The 19,246-nt window shown below is 41.3% G+C and overlaps 1 protein-coding gene across 1 annotated transcript; it reads left to right on the top strand.

The window, feature by feature from the left end:
- Positions 1-1,477: 1,477 nt before the first annotated feature.
- On the top strand, positions 1,478-16,569 carry RGMB (repulsive guidance molecule BMP co-receptor b). The gene is made up of 3 exons (XM_040091167.1): positions 1,478-1,677; positions 4,044-4,555; positions 12,788-16,569. Exons 1-3 carry the CDS (start codon positions 1,578-1,580, stop codon positions 13,454-13,456), a joined length of 1,281 nt encoding a protein of 426 aa, XP_039947101.1. The 5' UTR covers positions 1,478-1,577; the 3' UTR covers positions 13,457-16,569.
- Positions 16,570-19,246: the final 2,677 nt, after the last annotated feature.

Raw genomic sequence — 19,246 nt, 5'->3', positions numbered from 1 at the left:
CTTTTCCTGAAGAACCATATCACAGAATCACCAAGGTTAGTTCCTTGGCACAACTTAACGCCATTTCCAGTTGTCCTTTCATTTGAGACATGGCAGTAGACCAGTCCCCACTCGGCCACAACCTTCTCTCAGGGAGTTGTAAAGAACAAGAAAGTCATTACTCATCCTCTTTTTCTCCAGGATGAACACCCCCAGCTCCCCCAGCCTCTTCTTAGAGGACTTGTGCTTCAGACCCTTCCCCAGGGTCTGTTTCTCTCCTCTGGACTCCCTCCAGCACCTCGAAGTCTTTCTGGACACAAGGAGCCCAAAACTAAACAAAGGATTTGAAGTGTGACCCCACCAGTCCTGAGTACAGGGGGACAGTCCTGCTGGTCACACAATTTCTGACCAAACCAGGATGCCATCAGCCTTCTTGGGTCCATGCTGGCTCACGTTCAGCTCTGCCAGCCAGAACCCCCAGGTCCTTTTCCCCTGGCAGCCTTCCAGCCACTAGCCCAGCCAGTAGCACTGTAGGCATTGCTGTGACACAGTGGCAGGCCCCAGAATCTGACCTTGCTGAACCTTGACCAATTGGCCTCAGCCAGTCTAGCCTTAGGAGTATTAAATACGTTTGCTAGAAAGGAGAAATAGACTGGAAAAACAAACAGCCTGAGAGCAGTATTTTTACTTACATCTGAGATGTGCTCTAAGTTCCTCCAGTTAGCTTCCTAACGGCACATTCAAAGGAAGTTTACCTTTGAATGCTCAAAAAATATCTTGACATGATGGAAATTATCTTCTCCTGCAGATTCTTTTCCTGTTCTCGCCCCGGTGAGGCGCCCTGCCCTGTCCCGGTGTTTTGTCACCGGTGCTCTGTCCCACTGGTACTCCCTGCTCTGTCCCACCGATGTCCCCTTCCCTGTTCCCGGCAGTGCACCATATGCCCTATCCGGCCGTGTCCCCTGTCTGCGCCGGAGGTCTTCCCCGCTCCACCCCTGAGGTGTCCCTGACCTATCCCGGCGGGGCCCCCTCTCCTCTCCCAGCGGTCTTCCCTTCTCCAGCGGCGGCACCACCCCATCCCGGGATGTTTCCTTTGCTATCCCGGCGCGGTTCCCTGCCCTGTGCCGGCAACGCCCCCTGGCGGCCTCCCGCGCCCCTTCCGCCTCAGGGCGCGGCTCGCTCTGCGGGCGCACTCGGCCCGCAGTGACGCAACGGCCTCTGCGGGGCCCGCGGCCAGCGGCTCCTTGCCGCCAGGGGGTGTCGGGGGCCGGGGTCAGCCGTGACGGACAGCTCAGATAGCCAACAGACGGCTGCGCAGTGGGGGGGGCGGGGCGAATGCAGCGCGGGCGCAGCCGCTGCCGTCCCATCGGAGGTCCGTTCTTTTGTGCGCGTCGCGTCGCGTCGCGTCACGACCGGCTCCCGTGCGTGCGTCCGCGCCGCTGGAGCAGGAGGAGGCGCGGGAAGCGCTGAGGAGCAGGAGGAGGAGGAGGAAGCGGAGGGGGAAGTATTGTGCAGAACGTCGCCCGCCCGCCTGCGCCGCCGCCGCCTCATGCCACGGCGCCGTCCTGCCGCCGACCCGGCGACCTGCATGGCCAAGCATGGGGAGCGCTGCGCCTTCCCGCGCCCCCAGGGCTGAGCCGCCGTTCGCCGCCCTCCGGCTGCTGCTCGCCGCACTGGGGCTGCTGCTGCCGGGCACAGGTACCGGGAGTGTGGGGCTGGCAGGGACGGGAGCGCAGCCGGGTGCCCGCAGACGGGAGGAGCTGGCGAGTCCTTTTCCTTCAGGTAGAGGATCCTTTCATGAGGAGGGATTCGCGAGTTGGGCCTGTGTAGTCCAGAGAGGAGAAGGCTGAAAGGGGATCTCGTTAATGCGTATAAATATCTCCATCCGAGAGGATGGTGCGAGATTCTTTCATTGGTGCCCAGCGACAGGAAGAGGAGCAGTGGCTATAAACTGAAACGCAAGAAGTTTCACCTCAACATGAGGAAGAACTTCTTTGTATTAAGGGTGGCAGAGCACTGAAACAGACTGCACTGAAACGACAGGGAGGTCGTGGAGTTTCCCTCTCGAGACATTCAAACCCCACCTGCACACCTTCTTGTGTCATCTGCTCCAAGTGATCATGCCTTGGCAGGGGGATTGGATTAGATGATCCCCATTCCAGCCCTAAAAATTCTGTGATTATGTGATTTGTTCGACTGTTCGACTTGCTCAGCTAGCCTGATTTATTTGTGATTAAAATAATATTACGACTACGGTTGAAGGGAAATATATACCTTCTGATGCTTTGAAAATCTGGCGTCTAAACCCAGCATTCCTTCTGCCGTTTTGCTTGGCATGGATCTTTCTTTCTGTCTTCTGAAAACACAGAAGTTGATTGCTGTTAGGGGTTTTTTTCTGTATTTTGCAGAGGTTATGTATAGTTTGCACAAAGAAATTTTCAGCTTACTTACAGGAGCCATGGTCATTCTTAGCTGTAGGTGGAGAGTTTCTCATTCTACTTCGTGTTGGCTTGAGGTTTTGACAGGAGATTTATGTTAGCTACGCATCACTGGCAAAACATTGCCCTTATAAACTCATGGTTTGGGTATTCAGAGTAAGTCATGTGAGTACTGACTTAGGAAGATCAGCTAAGAGTCAGGCAAAAAAATTGCTGATATCCTCTCATCATTGGGTGCATTGAGAAAACAACTGTGTAAAAATGAAAGATGTTATTCAGCCTATTTCCCACTTCTCACAGCTCAGGACTTTCTCATAGATATGTTTTCCCTTTTATTTTTTAATTCTTACATGTGTCTTTGTAGGCACTTTTGTGGCATTCAAAACCCACTTTATGACAGTGAGAAATTACAGATAAATGTTCCCACAGATGAATTTTAGTAGATAGTTTTGCAGTCTTGCCCAAATGTTGCATGAAGTTGTGACATATTCTTTATGAAGATCCATTTTCTCTTTGGATGACAGGAAATGCCATCTTTCCTAGATTGGGGTCCTCCTGGTTTTAACCTATGTGAAAAGTGTGTGTCTGTTTCCCTTAGTGTATCTTGTTCATTTAATTTTTGCTCCTGATAAGTTCTTTGGTGAAAGTTACCTTCAGAAAGGCATTGTTTACGGCCATGAGAATCTGGAAGGATTTCAGGTCATACCTGTGAGAACTATGGAGGAGACAACGGTAAAACTCCACTTTGCTTGCGAGGATGTTAACTGTGCTATTTAATGGAAATCAGGTCATCAGGTAAAGTCTGACTGGTTTGCTCATGTAAACTGAACTGTGTAGCAGTTGTATACATCTGATAAGTACTTCAGGTTTTGTGGGGAGAGGGTTTCTCTCCCCCTTGTTATTGAATTATGCTCTGAGAGGTACAGCTACTGCAATGTACAGGTACATTAGCTGAAAACTTGCACTCCAGACAACTGGGTTTTTTCACACATTAGTCCCAAAAAACGAGCAGGGAAGCTTAGTTATGGCAATGCCAGGGGAATAAAAGCGAACTCCTTGTCCACTGACCTACCATCCTCCCCTACCCTGGATTTTAGAAGAGAACTTAATTTTTGCTTTGTCTAGTTTTTGTCTAAACATTTTCTGACATTTAGACGTGTCTAACATCTAAACAATGTCTAAACAACCTTACTTTGTTGCTTTTACCACATTCTTCTGAGGTGCAGAATTCTTTATAAAAATTCAGTAACTCGTGTAAAGCACTGAAAGACTAAATGGAGACTTCCTTATTGACTATGTGATTAATTTAAACACAGAATTGCGTCATCATCTTGGTATCTAGAAAGAATTGTTTGGCTTATCCTTGATATACCTAGCGCGCTTAATTTTCATCTAGACAATATGAAGTAATGGATTAAGACATTGTGAGTCCTGTCAGCCTCTGAGATATTCTCCATTGCTATCTTTCTATCTTTCAACCTCTTTTTTTCTAAAATGCAATGTTTCCCTAACGAGTGAGCACTGAAGTTTCTTTCAAGTTGTTTTCTATGGTACTTGTGGGAGTGGAAAGGGGTTGCCACCTAAGAGGTTTACTTTATGTCTTTCTGCTGTCTATTTCATGCTTAGGTGACTGTCAGCTGCACACATCTTGTGGAATCCAGAAGTGCACCACTGATTTTGTATCCTTCACTTCACATCTAAATGCAGCTCTTGAGGACTTCGATTTGGAGTTCTGCAAAGCCCTGCGGGCATATTCTGTGTGTACTTATCGCAATTCCAAAGTATGCCGTGGAAACCTAGTCTACCATTCTGCAGTGCTTGGGATTGGCGATCTCATGACCCAGAGAAACTGTACCAAAGATGGACCCACATCCTCCACCGACCCTGAAATGACCCATGATCCTTGCAATTACAGTGGCCGCACAGAAGTGAGAGAGCATCGTGGGGGAGAGGAGACTCCTCCTCCTACTTACCTGTTTTGTGGCTTGTTTGGGGATCCTCATCTGAGGACTTTTAAGGATCACTTCCAGACATGCAAAGTGGAAGGCGCTTGGCCCCTCATAGACAATAACTACCTATCAGTGCAAGTGACCAATGTGCCTGTGGTCCCAGGATCCAGCGCTACTGCTACAAAAAAGGTACAGATTTTTTTTGTGCACTGTGCAAGCATGGAGAAGTAAAAGGCCAAGACAGTTACGTAGGTCATTTAGCCCTTAACAGTGAAAGAAGTATAGAAGCGTGAGAATCTTCTATGCAGTAGTATAAGAAAGGAAAACCCTTGGTGTCTTCTTAAATGAGTATCAAACAAAACAGGTTATTTTCTTCCCTCTGCTCCTGCTCATGACAAGAAAACCTGTGCTTATCACTACACAAGCCTGTAAGGATACTGATGTAACAGTTTAAAACAGTTGTTGATTATAGTACATCTGTGACTGCCTCTGCACTACTTAGAAATTCAAAAAATGATACAGTGCTTTGGGTTGATAGGAATCTTAAGGATGGAAGGAATGTTTGTCTCTGCTTTTTATGGATTTTTTTAAACTTCACAGCTACAACAGTAGAAAACAAATAATACTGAGAGTGGCACAAAAAACTAGTTGCCAAATGATGATTCAGAGGGAAAACAAGAGGGTGAACTACAGAGAGCTGAGAGGAGGTAGCAAGCTAAATGCTTGTGACAAGGACTTAGTACCTTGGCTTTACTAAACAAGCAGTAGCCTTGAAGTTGTGGCAAGAATATTAAACTCTTGATGAGACAGGCAAAACTTAAGATTGCACTCCTGTAAGATGCTTGAGGAGTCTAGAGTAGGAATACATCCACTAGTATTCGATAACTGATGCCATTTCTTTAACTATAGAAAACTCCTTGTCTCTTCCTGCTGAACTCAGGTGTATCCATCAATTACTTAAGCTTGCATTTGAAGCTGATATTGTCACATACCTCTTTTGGAGTGAAGGGGCTTTTTTAAAAAAAATTGTGGTAGTGTAGCTCTTATTCTCAAGCTACATCAGGCTATATGTACACAGCTTCAAGACAGTCACCAAAGAATTTTTACTGTGTTGTTAAGCCTGGAACTAGTTTTTTTTTAGTTACTGGAGTCAGAAGCAGGAGTTCTCTGTCATGGTAGGGTAGAGCCTATACATCTTCTGTGGAGTTGGCTGGGCAGTAGTATTAATATAGGAAAATCAATGTTACTATTAAGTTTGTGCTGGATTCCTAAGTATTGACTAATGGCAATGCTTATGTGAGTGAAAAGAGATTAGACTGAAGCTCTGAATTATATTTTCTTAATATGTGCCAGTTTCAAAAGCAGTCTTCATTGTGATTGAGTTCTGAAGGTGTATAAAATAAGGGAATGAGGCTAACATGAATAAGCTTTGCAGAAGAGACTTACTGCCCCCTCAGTCTCCTCCAGTGGCTTTTTCTAAAGACTCCTAAATAAGTGGAAGAAAAAGCTGCATTTTGTAATCTGCAGTAAGCTTTTATCCTCAGTTTTTCTAAACTCTTGTAATTAAAGAATTTTCTTTATTTTCTTGTTCCTGATAGTAGTAGAGGAAAAAAGTTGAGACTCTTGTGTACAAATTGTGTACATGGCTAAGGTGTGGTTGTTGTAGATAGATAATCTTAAGTTTAATGTAGCACATTATGCTGGTATGTGTCATTTCAAAGAAATGAAAGAGGAGGACACTAGGAATAAATGTATGTACATACTGAGGGAAAGTATGGTTTTAAAAAAATTGCCTTCTGTCTTTATTCACAGAAGGGGGGGTTTTTTGTCTTTTTCTTTGACTTGGGTAAAACAGATTTTCTTCTGGTAGTGCCTGTCATTGCCCAAGTACAGCTAAGTGTGCAAAAGCAATTAAATAAAACAAAATCTGTGGTTTACCTTACTAGAAATATTTCTGATCCTGATATATCTTACATGTTGCACAGTCCTTGAATTTTTTTTGGCAGATAACAGAATTTAGCACACCTGTTGTAGGCAAGGAAGGTTGTTTGAATGTACTAGTGACTTAGAAGATAAGTTTTAATATCTCTGATGCATGCCCATGACTCTGTTATTTCTAGTAGGAGCAGGCTACTCTGAATGAAATTAAAAGGTGTGTTAAGCTACACTACTGCTGCTAATTTCATTCTTGTAATATTTTCCTCTGCAAGTATTCCATTTTGACTGTGGTTGACTATCTGCTGCTGGATGTACTTAACTGATTTCGTCTACAGGGTGTAGTTTAAAGGACTTCTAAGGATCTATACTTGAGTGATATTTGTCTGTAATCCCTAGCTGAGAACATGCCAAGAGGTCTACCTTCATTGTACGAAAAGTTTTCAGATTGTTCCTTTTTATTAGTCTGGCTGTTTTTTCATTGCATGTATTTGAAATGGGTGTTTAATGGGAAATAGAAACAAAGGTATATGCTGAACTTAAGTTGTACAGGAGCCAAGCAAATACTAACCTAATGAGTCATCTCAAAAGTTGGCCTAATGAAAGAAAGGACAATAAGAGCAGAAGATTTAGTTCTCCTGAATGCATTTTTAGGGGAAGTGGTTCAAGAAGCCATAGAAACAGAATGGTTAATCTTCAGCACACTGTCATTTAAAAGGTCCAAACCATCACTTGCCCTTGTGGGGAGTTAGTACTTTTCACTTTTATCCTAGATTTCTGCTGTGCCGGTCTTTGAGGGAGTTGGTAATGAAGGCAACCTTATGTATGAAGTTTTCTTCTCTTCTCAAAAACCTTTGGGACCCCCAGCAGTCTGAGGAATATCCAGTAAGTTCTAAAGGACAAGAGACTGCCAGGACACTTAAGAACATGAGGAATAAACGCATGTTGTTTCTCCCCTGCCCCGCACTGCGCATCTGGCATGAAAGTATAAGAAACAGGAAAAATTTCCCTTGAATTCTTCAATTGGAAGAGCACATCTTGTGAGAGTTGTGTACTTAAAAAAATGCTCAAAAATTTCTTTGTAGGTGTTTTGCACATCTATGTTACTCCTAGTAACATCTGTTTTTCACTGTGAGCAAAGATATTTTGTGTTCTGTGGTCTTCCTGAAGCTTTGAAACTCCAGTTTTTTGAGCTTGCCTGATGTAACTGCACCTCTTGGCATAGGATCCTAGGGTCTTTCAGATGGAAAAGGAAGAATATCAGCAAGTAACTGGGAAATTGAATTTAAGCGCTTCTTTCTTTTTTTTTTCTGACAGACTTTTTTTTCCCTTGTATGGTTTTTGGGTAGTCACTAGCATTAGTTATGTTTGATTTCTGCAGCTCTAGATGAAGATAAAGAGCTTTCCTGTCTTGGAAATTGTTTACGGTTTCCTGAGAATAAATGTATATTACAGGGAGCAGGTAGGATGGGTATTGTATAGTGCATTAAATAGAACCTTGGAGTTTTAAAAATTTTATTTATTGTATGCTTTATTTGGAGCGATATAAAGTCTTTATAGCCTTTTGCTTCTGTGACAGGTGTTCTGGGTATCACTCAAGTGATTTGTCCCTGAATTCTAAATGAGACAGAGATGCTTGTGCTTGCCAATGGAAAACTTTCCTTCTTGTTCGGAGATGTGTTCTTGTTTGCAATAATTGGAAATGCAGGTATTCCTGTCCAGGTGTTTTATAGTAGATAGCTTGAAGGCGGGAGAGTGAATTTAAGGATACAGAGAAGGAAAAAATGTACAGAGTATTTTACTGTAGTGATTTATTGGTATAAACCTTGAAGCCTGGGAATTGGTGCTATCAGCAGGATAAAGGAACTTGGGGGATAAACGTTCTTTTACCCAGAGGCAAAACTCTTTAAATGTCTCTTTTTGGTTTCAGTTTTTGCAGGAAATCATTGCAGAGTGTAATAGAAAAATGACTAAAAGTTAATTGGAAGATAAATGTTCTAAATGTTTTTAAGAAGTAGAAGACTCAAGTAACTTGTCACATCATTATTATTTTCATCTTTATGCACATTCTACTTAAGGTAGAGATAAATTTGTCTTATTACACAGAAGTAGCAGTTTCGTTGGAGATTGCAATAGAATAATTTAGGTTGGAAAAGACCTTTAAGATCATTGAGTTCAGTCACAAACTGTAAATTCCACCACTGAACATGATCTGTAAGTGCTGTCTCTACTTGCCTTTTAAACATTTTTGGGGATGATGACTCGAGAGACTGGGAAGTCTGCTCCTCTGCTTGACGCCTCTTTCAGTGAAGAAATTTTCTCTAATATTCAATCTAAATCTTCACAGCACAGCTTAAGGCCATTTCTTCTTATCCTATCACTTGCTGTTTGAGAGGAGAGACTGACTCCCACCTGGCTACATGAGGTTTCCCTTGAGCTTTCTTTTCTCCAGGCTGAGCACTCACAGCTCTCTCAGCCTCTCTTTATCTGACTTGTCCTTCAGACCCTTCCCAGCTCTGTTTCCCTCCTCTGGACCCATTCCAGCACCTCAATGTCTTTGTGGTTGTGAGAGGCCCAAAACTGAAGACAGGATTTGAGGTGTCACCTCAGGAGTGCTGAGTACAGGGTATAGTCACTGCCCTGTTCCATTTGGCTACGCTTTGTCTGACCCAAGCCAGGATGTCCTTGGTCTTCTTGGCCCCCTAGGCCCACTCTGGCTCATGTTCAGTAGGCTGAACAACCAGCGTCCCTAGGTCCTTTTCCACTGGGCACTTTTTCACTCATTCCTCCCCAGGCTTGGCAGTGTTATAATAATGGTTGAAGTTAATGATGTTAGACGTCTTTTTCTACCCATACAATTCCAGAATTCTGTGAAATGCATAGTGAAATAACAACATACTATGATGAAGGTATGAATGATACCTTTATCATTCTAGTTGCATTGTGGCACTAGGGAAGACGAGTACAAGAACGCAAGAGTTGAAAATGTTGCTTTTGTTCAAGGCACACAAGCCAGGCATCTTCTTCAAATATATTTGGGTCTTCCCTAGAAATGGAGGGTTTACAGCTCAATAACACTATCTTCGAAAGGTTTTGTCTGTGCATTGGAACTTGAGAAAGCTTTGTGATCAGTGTGCTCATCAGTACTGGCATCAGTAGGAGTGGGCGGATAAAGTCCAAAATGAAATGTGAAAATTGTATGTGTGGGGTTTGTTTTGGTTTAGAAATCTTACTGTAGCTGCTGTTTTTTTCATTGTATCATCAGATAGGCCTCTGGAAACCTTTATTTTCATCTTTCAGGGTGCCTCACTGCAGAAGACTTGTCTGTGCCCAAAGAACAAGGCTGATATATACTGATAGTTTCAAAAATCTTCCTTTATGTGAAGATCTTGGCATTGGGATTTTTCTATCCTAAGGTTAGAAAGGGCAGCCAGTCTCTAGTCTGTAAATGGTACTGCATAAGCAGTTTTGTGAAAGTGTTGTTGGTACCCAGACAGAGTGTGAGAAATGCTGCAGGTACATAAACATACATAACACATGTTGAGTTTGTTAGAAATAGAAAACTCATTTTAACTTTTTAATGCTCTCTGTTACCTTGAGAACTTAAAGAGAGAAAATTCTGCAATTAAATTTTGCTTCATCTCCCTTTGCAACAGGTTTTGGAGTATCTGCCAGTAACCAGGGCATGATATTGAGATAGGAATGCATGATAAGGCAAAGCTCCTGCAGCACTCTGGTTTTACTCATCTGGCCTATGGATTAGATGGATGTCACATGACATACAACGGAGTATTCAAAATCAGTGTCTTGAGCTGCAATGTTTAAATCCAAGTATGTCCTTTTAAAATCTTAATGGTCTCTGTTGATTCTCTATTTGGAGTGTTCTTGCAACATATATGGAGGCCTTTATTCATCTAACAGTCTTTCAGCTCTCATTCAGCATCCAGTGTTACTGCTAATCTTAAAGCAGGATGAAGGCTTCTTTTTCGGTGTTCTGAAACTGTGCATTTCATTCTGGTAAATGAGGGAGTTCAAGAGAGCAATTTGGTAGCTGCTTCCTGATAAATTTTGCTAGGAGCGTTGCTTAAATGTTTTGTCAAGCATCCAGTTCAGTGTCTCATTAAAGCAATGAGACTTCTTTTTGGCTTCAGGCTTGTTCAAATGCTAAGGAGACATAGAGCTTTACCTCTGTAGGTGTTGATGCCTTGAAAAGGCTGATCTGGAACAGAGGCTAGACAGAGCTAGGAGAGTAAAGTAGGTATTTATTAAAAGGCCTTAAAAGATATACCTGGGGCAGTACAAGGACACGACCAGGGTTACACCCAAGATCAACCCAAAATGGTCACAAAATGGATGACCGGTCATGAGGTCTCACACTTTTATAAGTTTTGGTCTATTTGCATGTTGGGTTTAACTGTCCAATGACAGTTGGACAGGTTATGAAGTTCTGTCTTCCTTGTTCTCTCCCCTCGGTCCTTCATTATTTCTGCTTTTTTGGGCCTGAAACTTGTAGTGGTTGTCCTTGGTCTCAAGCTGGTAAAGGATTGTTTTGTTTACCTACCCTGTGAAGAGAGCTGACTAACACTTGATATGAGGCTCAGAGCTACACACCTAGGCAGCACAGAATCTGAAAAATGTGAAAGCTAAAACTTAAGGCATCAGTGTATAAATCATACTTTCCTCACACAGAACAACACAAATGTGCTCAAGGAAATAGCAGTGCTTCTTCGTCTGAGCAGGCTGAGATAGAAGTCTATTTCATCCAAACTGTGTTACACAAAATAAAAGGCCTTTTACTGAATTATGGCCTGGATGATATGCAGAAATACTAATCACTTAAGAGACAGAAAATTTCTCTTCTGTCAGTTGCTGAGCTTACTTTAGTAAGCACGAAGTTGTGTGGTGCACTTGTGCATTTTCTGGATTTTGGGTGTAAGCATTCCAGCTCATCTGTGGTTCACAGATATCACTTTACCAAATCACTTGACTATAGATCGTCTTAAGCTACATAGCTGATGCATCTCATGCTGTATAACTGATTAATGCAAGGAAAAATCCAGTCAGCACTAGTGAGAATATATGAAGTCAAAATAGTAAGTATAGTCTGTGTTGTGAGGCAAGCACTGACAAAGCATCAACCACTTGGGATGAACTAAATATTGAAAATAAATGTAATATTGTTTAGGGTATGTCTACATACTCTGAAGAAGAAATTGTTGCAATGGGAGGAGAGAGGTGGGATGACCATAGACAGGTGAGGTTAATGAGGGCAGAGGTTTTTTTCAAATTGTTTGTAATTGGCTCTTGATTTAACCTCTTCAGTCTTGCTTTAAAACAGAGGCAGAAATAAAAGTTGTGCAGAAGTGTGATGGTTGACTGAAACTAAAATGTGAGGTTGCTGTGGAACAGATTTTAAATTTAATCTTAATTTAAAATCCCTTCTGATACATTTTGAAGTAATCCAAGTCTCTTAGCAGACTACTTAAATTGTAGACTGTAACTAATTTGATATAATCAATAAGTGATGAAAATAATTATTAAAATATCTATTCTTGGTGCAAAATAATTTTCAAGAAATCATTCCCCTTTAGTTATTCCTCCTCTAAAGGAAGTAGCATATCTGTTTGCAGTATCTAGATATGAATTCTCATTCTAATTTTTGTTTTAGGAAAAGCTAGACATTCCGAACTTGGTCTGCCGTATAGCCTACTTATTCCCTTCAAGTAAGACTGGAGGGCCTGCTTTTTCTTTTGTTGTTACTTACTCCAATAAGTAGAAAGGTTTAAAAGGCTAGTTCTAATCTTAAATATATATATATATATATATATATATATATATATATATATAGCTTTATGCTAAGGATTTTGATGTTGAAAATTACTCATTCTTCAAAGGTACATTTCTGAGTATCTTTTCTGTCTTATCTTGTTTCTCTGTGGGCACATTTTCTAGCACAGTGGACTCCAAGTGTTAAATCTCCCAGTTCCTAGGACTACTGTATCCGGAATCCCAAAGCTGTTATAAGACTAGTCGTTCTTTGTAGTCCTCATTATACCTTTGGCTGATTTTGCATGGTCTCAATCTGGTTTTGCCATAGTTGCCAGCATTGTGGGAACTACTGAGTCCTTATGCTTCCATGTCATTGCAGGATGCATTCCAGAGTGTTAAGAAATTGTCAGGCAGGAGGTAGTTGTTACGCCTAATAAAATATAAAGCGTTTTCCTTTCCTGACCTCAAGGCTGTTGCTGCATGCTAGTCGTCTTGCTTCCAGACCAGCATAAGAAAAAATTTAACATTTGTTGTCCGGTAAAATACTGCTTTAAGCATGTGTACAGGCTGTTTTCCTTAGGCATGAGTTGTGGACAACTGTCGGGTTTTAAGGTAGTGGGCAGTTGTTCCAGATATATTCAGTTACAAAATTGAAAAGGGATTGAGATGATTATTTCTTTCCACTAACTTTGCTTTTTTTTTTCCCTTCCTCCACAGATAACTATTATCTTCAAATCATACCAAGACTGTACAGATCAGAAAGTATATCAAGCAATGACTGATGACTTGCCTGCAGCTTTTGTTGATGGTACAACAAGTGGAGGAGATGGGAACACCAGGAGCTTGCACATTGTGGAGAAAGTCAGTGGCAAATACATTGAGATGCATGCTAAGTACATCGGGACCACAGTGTATATCCGCCAGCTTGGGCACTACCTGACCCTGGCCATTCGCATGCCCCAGGAGTTGGTCATGGCCTACGAGGAGAGCCAGGATCTGCAGCTGTGTGTGAACGGCTGCCCCTCCAGTGAACGTATTGATCAGAGTGGCCACTTGCCATTGCCTGTGATGGGGAAGCTGCTTCCGTGGGGTGCTGCAGCTCATCCCCTGTCAGGGTACACACTGGAAACAGCCACCACCAAATGCCATGAGAAGATACTTGTGAAGGACATCTATTTTTACTCATGTGTGTTTGATCTCCTCACCACTGGTGATGCCAACTTCACAGCTGCTGCTCACAGTGCCTTGCAGGATGTGAAGGCACTGCACCCCAGCAAAGAGCACTGGCATATCTTTCCCAGGAGTGGAGGTGGTAGTGTGGGCAGGGGTAGCAAATTCTTTGTCAGTCTTGTACTTCTGTGCTTGATCTTTGTTGCGTATTTGTAGGATATTTTTTTTTTTTTTAGACTGTAACAAAATTTTGAAATATATATTGTCATAATATATTGAGTAAAGATGAATATATATGTATATACCATGTATATGAAGGAAGGTTTTGTCTTGGGTCATCCACCAGATTGGATGTTAACTGTTTTCATGTATGTTTGATTCAGTATTCTATGTATCTATTTGTTTTACAGTTGCTGAAAAGTTTTATAATGTCCCTGCATTGGGACCTGATAAAAAGCACTTTATTTTTTACATATTAAATATATGTGTGTATCTGAGTAAGTATGTATTACACATTAAATACTCAGTGCTCTCTCTGTCTTCTCTAAATACTACTTGGTTTAACACTTTTTTTTTTTTTTTTAACTGAACTAACTTGTGGGTTTTCCCAAGAAACCTTTAGTTAATGTCAAATGTGTATATTTTGAAGCTAGTGAATGGTCTCTGGAGGGAGCAGAGAGAGCTTAAACTTAGAGGGAACACCTTTTTTTTTTACCTGTCCACAGGCCCTCCAGTTGTCTGTGTTATTAAAGGCTACAGATTAATATTGTTTTTCATACTTGGAAACCCCATAGTGTATCAGTCTTTGCAAAGTGTTTTAGATGTGATTCATCAGTATACCAGTAGGTATTTGTGTGTATGTAAAAGAGTGGACGTGCAGTGTGTAAATATTTTAAATTATTATAATAGAAAAATAGTAGCCCTCCACCGCTCCGCTGAGGAACGTCAGGAAGGTGGTATAAGTGACCCCTGGTGGGGTGCACAGAAATTGGGGATGTAGACCACATACTAGGCACGTAATATATAAATAAATTCTCAGTTTGTCTCCTAGCCAAATAGGATGGATAGGATATTGGATAGGAATGTGCTGAATATAGTTGTTACACTTCTTGCAGGTGCTAGTTTCCCTCTGCTACATAAGATGTGTCAATTTGTGACCAGCAGCTGCAAACCAGGCCAGTGTATTGAAAAGACAGTATGTGGGAAACTAAGATGAGGAACCATTTCCTCGGGGTCCCAGTTGTACAGTTCCTTTGTAGCGTTTACAGAAATACTTACAAGAACTTTTAACACAAGGATCTGTGTTACTGCTGCATCCCTCATGAGAGGCGTTGTAAAAATCCTCTTTTCAGGTTATTGGAGAACTCTAAGGCCAGAAGAACCCTGAAACAGAAAATTATTTTCTGTAAAACTAAAGAAGAGGTGGTGAAATTTGAATAAATGATACAGAAGAGTCCACAAGATTACAGAACTTAGCGTAATAAGATGGTCTGCTAAGTTATATGGAGTATTTCAGCTGCCAGGCTAATCACACAGTGTGAAGATAAATTGATAGTGCCAAAACTTAAAAGAAGTTATGTCAGATACATATGAAGAAATACAGACCTAATGAACATAATCACAACTTAGAACATTGCTTCACTAAGCTTGTATTGCTGCTTGAAGTTGAGGTGTGTGAGAAATAATCTTATCTGGGAGATGTATCAGTGAAATGAGTTGTGGAAATTGCTGTAGAAGCAAAAGGAGCATTAAATATGTGTGTTTACTGTACGCAGAAGGCAGCTGTCATTCTTGGAGGAGCTTACTCACAGGTGTCAGTCTAACACCACAAGCTCTGCAGAAGGCTGTATTAAGTGATCATCTGTATTTTAATGCAGCAGCCAGTCAGCCATTACTGTTACTGTCTGTTTGCTGGCCTTTGTCTTAAGCTACCCTTGGATATTAGTGGCTTATTCAAAGGGTTTTTTAAGTATCTTCTAGAGCACTCTTACCATATGCTAATAGAGCTTCCACCAACAGATGATGATTGTTCTCTGTAGTTGTGGAGTCTGACAACTTCCTTAGTAAGCATGTTGCAGGACTGGCAGAGACTATGGCTAACCCTTTATTTTGTGTGTACAGAAGGCTCCTAAACAAGGATATAGTAAAAAGAAATAGTAGGCTCATTTGCCTGTCAAATCAAAAATTCTGGTTTTCTTCCTGGAAAACCTGTCTTGAAGAAGAATCTGCATAGAGCATCTGTTAAGTGGGACACAACCAAAGAGAACAACCTTTTGTTCTTACGGTCAAGTTATGGACCTTCAGTATTGCATTTCCTTTCAGACTGCTACTGTACTGCCAGAAACTAGATCACCAATTATTTACAATCTCCTACTTTAGCATTATGATTATCATGCATTTTTTTCATGAGTTTTGAGGCTGTGCAAGTGTCTGTTTACTTATATATACACTCCAAAGTGAAGTTATCAATTCTGCAAGCTTTGTACTGCCTAATGAGAGTTTCATTAGTGGATGTGTTTTGAAAAAAAGCCCAGGAGTCTCATGGCTTTCTTCTCAGAAGGGAAGAGACATACAGCACAGTTTTAATTTTGCATTCATTTTCTTCATGTAAGTACAGCTATGGTCTTTTACACTGAAATTTTCATTCTTTGGTTATTTATTGACCATCTGTGTCTTGACTGATATAAATTCTTTTCCGTCTTTCCCTGTTCTAGCTACAGAAGACTGCTATGTCTATACAATGTCTGAACAGGACTTGTAATGATTCCTTTTTCTTAGCAGGTATTCTGTGTTTTTTACAAGATAAGCTTTCTCTGTATTGTGCTGCTACTTCTCTTCAACTGTATTCAAAACAAACGGACTGTGGGGATCATTGTTGTCCATTAGATTTTACAGTTCTTGTTAATTACCTTGTTACGGAGAGCAAAATAGCCACAGTCAAGAACAAGTATACTGGTAAATTTGTGATGATGATGTGAAACAATTGCATCTGATCTGATTCAGAATTCGTTATGTTTGTAACTAAACTTTGTTGAAATTAAAAGCTGCTATTAGTAAATTAACTGTGAACAGTAAGATTGATTATAGTCTTTGTGCAGGGGTATATATCAGGATTCATTATAAAAAAGTATGTCATATGAGGCATGCCAATAACTTATTTGCAGGAATTATTTTACACTAGTTTTAAAGCTTAATTTCCACTTCTGTCTACACTGTAACAATAGAAGAATACTCCTTTATATACACAAAATGTATACATGTCATTGATTTAGCATGTGCTGAGAGCTGGAACTACAAAAGTTTTGTATGTCTAGTTTGTGTGTGAAGTATCTAAATCCAAAACAGACATATAGTAAAGCCATTTCAGCTTGAAAATGCTTCCTGATGTTTTTCTAGGATCTCTAATTCTCTTCTTAGTCCAGTAAGCCCCATAAAGAATCTTTATTTTGCTGTTGAGCAGAGAAAATGAAAGCAGTCTTGAGGGTTGTACCTGCACTCCAGCCAGAGTCACATGTTGGTCATCTGCTTAGTTTACTTGCAGGAAATTTTGGGCAGATACTTGACTTGCTCACTCATGTTTGGCAGGTGATGGTGGAGTTATTTAGAGTATAGTGGTGGTGAGCATTTTGCTGGAATTTGGGAGATGCAAGTTGAAATTCCTCTTCTGCGTTGGTCTTTCACATTTTGTGAGAGTAACAGCAGGAAGCTGTTATCAAATAAACACCATTTTGTGGTGTTAATGGGGGATAGCTTTATCCAACTTACGTCCAGAGGTCTTAGGTGCCTCAAAATAGCCTGGAGGCATACTTCAATGCTTGAGAGGTATTTCACCTAAATTCAGCAAACTAAACCTGTAAGCTGCTTCTGTAGTTGTTGGAGTGAATGGCAACATTTTAGATTGGATTGAGTTATCTTCTGGAAATGCCTATTGCTATTGATATGCAGAGGAGAAAACAGCTATTTTAAGTAGGTGAAGTCAGGTGAAACTAGTCCAGCCCTGATGGGTACATTTTAAAGTCCAGCCTAGTTTCATACTGAGGGACAACATATGTTCACTAGAGACAAGCCACCTGATCCATCACTTCCTGCACAGCTCTATGTCTCCCAGTCCCGGCTGATGGAGGCACTGGGAGAGTCCTGGCCTGGGAGAGTCTCACACCAGACCTAGGTCTTGCCAGTAGTCTGAAACCTTCAATGTTTAATTCTCTTGAAAGCAGAGCTGAAGAAGGCAACAAGGCCACCCCATCCTTGCTGTACTGGCCCCTTCTCCCGAAGCATTCTGTGTGGGTCAGGGGAAGGGTGGAAAGGAGATCCTGAAGTCAGAGGGTAAAGAGGAGAGAGATTAACTGGGTAAGGTCTTAGTGGTAGTGCTTCTAATCTTAATTCTGGTCTTTAAATACCAGACTACATTTTCCAGTGAATGATGTAACATATTTAACAAGCATGCAGAGGAACAAGGGCTGCATTTTCTAATTAGAAAATTTTGTCTTTTAGGCTCTTCTTGGATGTGTCCTTGCTGCCATTACCATACAAGTGTTTTACAGAAAGCAGAACAGTCCCAACAGCTGAGGTTTGCAAAACCCTTATGTACCCTGCAGGTGTATTATTAATGTATTTGACTAGAAAGTAAGAGACAGGTGTTTGAATCCCCACTCCAAACTGTGTGAAGGGGATGTATAAACAAAGGTTGCTTGCCTGCTTGGGTGACTGCGATGGTTATCCTACTGGGCTTACCATTTTTATCTGGCAGTGATAAAAGAGCAACTGCTCTCCTTTCTCAGGAAAAATGCTCTGCTTGGAGGTGTATGAGACCTGCCTTCAAAGAATGTATTGGAGCTGAAACCACTCCCACTTCCTATAGGTGTGGTATGTCAGAGGAATAACTTTCTGTAACTGTCTTGTAGAGACATCTCAGTGGTGCCAAACCATTGTGGGCAGGTCAAGGTAAAAAGTCATGTACATCACCATCTGTGATGCCATCTCTAATCCCTTACTTCTGGCTGTAATGCCAGAGGTTTGCCGTGACCTGCCTTCATCTACAGCTCTTGCTCCTTCAGGTGCTGCCAGTCATCACTCCCTAGCTTGCTTAAAACACCATGAATTAATGCTCTGTAAAAAGTAAGTTAGTCGTGAACAAGAATTGTTACCAGAACAGGCTTGGGGGTGGGGGGGGCGGGGGGTGGTGCGTGGAGAGTTACAATGCTTTAGTAATTATAAATCCTGTAAAAAGGTGCTAATCCTTACATTGTGCCTTTCACAGTAGTGTTTGGGATTCTTTGGAATGCTACCATATCAGAATGATTACTTTTTTTTTTTAATGTAAAAAAGTCAAAGTCTCACTTTCTTGCAAATGAGATGAACTTTCTCTGTGTTAAAGAGATAAATAAATAGTCCCATAGGGGAAGCACAGATATTCCTCTATAGTAAGAATAATCGGTAAGAAATCATTTTCAGATGCACCTGTATTTAGGACAATAGCAGTCTTCTGCCCTTTCTCAGCAGCTAGTCAAGGCTTCTTGGCCAGAAAATAGGAAATCCTGCAGAGATTACTCTCTGTATTTGAGTCCTTGAGAGCTATCCACAAACAGACCTGTCTGTTCATTGGCAGAAGTGCTAAGAGTTTCTTCTGTCTCAGCAGACCGTCAGCTAACTCTTTTAAGACAATGGATTGCTTTTTGACTTTATCTGGACGCATTGTTTTGTACTGTTTTATTCCGATCATAAAATCTGACAATCCTGATGTGGCTGTTTCATGGACAGAAATATAAGACCCTTAAAAGTGGAAACACTTTCTACTTCATGGTTTAGACTTAGACAAAAATCCAAATTTCAAAATTAATAAAATGAAGCCAAATAGAGCTCTTTTCAAAAATGTATTAGGATGTTGCTCTTACATTGTCTGCTGAGAACAAAGTGTAGGGAAATCTCTAGTTCTGCCCATTAGAGAGGATTTTGCTCTGAGTTTTTTCTACACTAGCTCAAACAGAGCAAACAGCTGTCAGTAGC

The sequence above is a fragment of the Hirundo rustica genome, chromosome Z, assembly GCF_015227805.2.
Source record: "Hirundo rustica isolate bHirRus1 chromosome Z, bHirRus1.pri.v3, whole genome shotgun sequence".
In the NCBI taxonomy this organism is placed as follows: domain Eukaryota; kingdom Metazoa; phylum Chordata; class Aves; order Passeriformes; family Hirundinidae; genus Hirundo; species Hirundo rustica.
This window is presented reverse-complemented; position numbering and strand designations above follow the sequence as displayed.

Bases quoted from the DNA above. Each gene is read 5' to 3' on its own strand.
- RGMB (XM_040091167.1), top strand. From the start codon at position 1,578: ATGGGGAGCGCTGCGCCTTCCCGCGCCCCCAGGGCTGAGCCGCCGTTC. The intron at 1,678-4,043 runs GTACCGGGAGTG...TTTCATGCTTAG, and splicing joins GCTGCTGCTGCCGGGCACAG to GTGACTGTCAGCTGCACACA. The intron at 4,556-12,787 runs GTACAGATTTTT...CTTCCTCCACAG, and splicing joins GCGCTACTGCTACAAAAAAG to ATAACTATTATCTTCAAATC.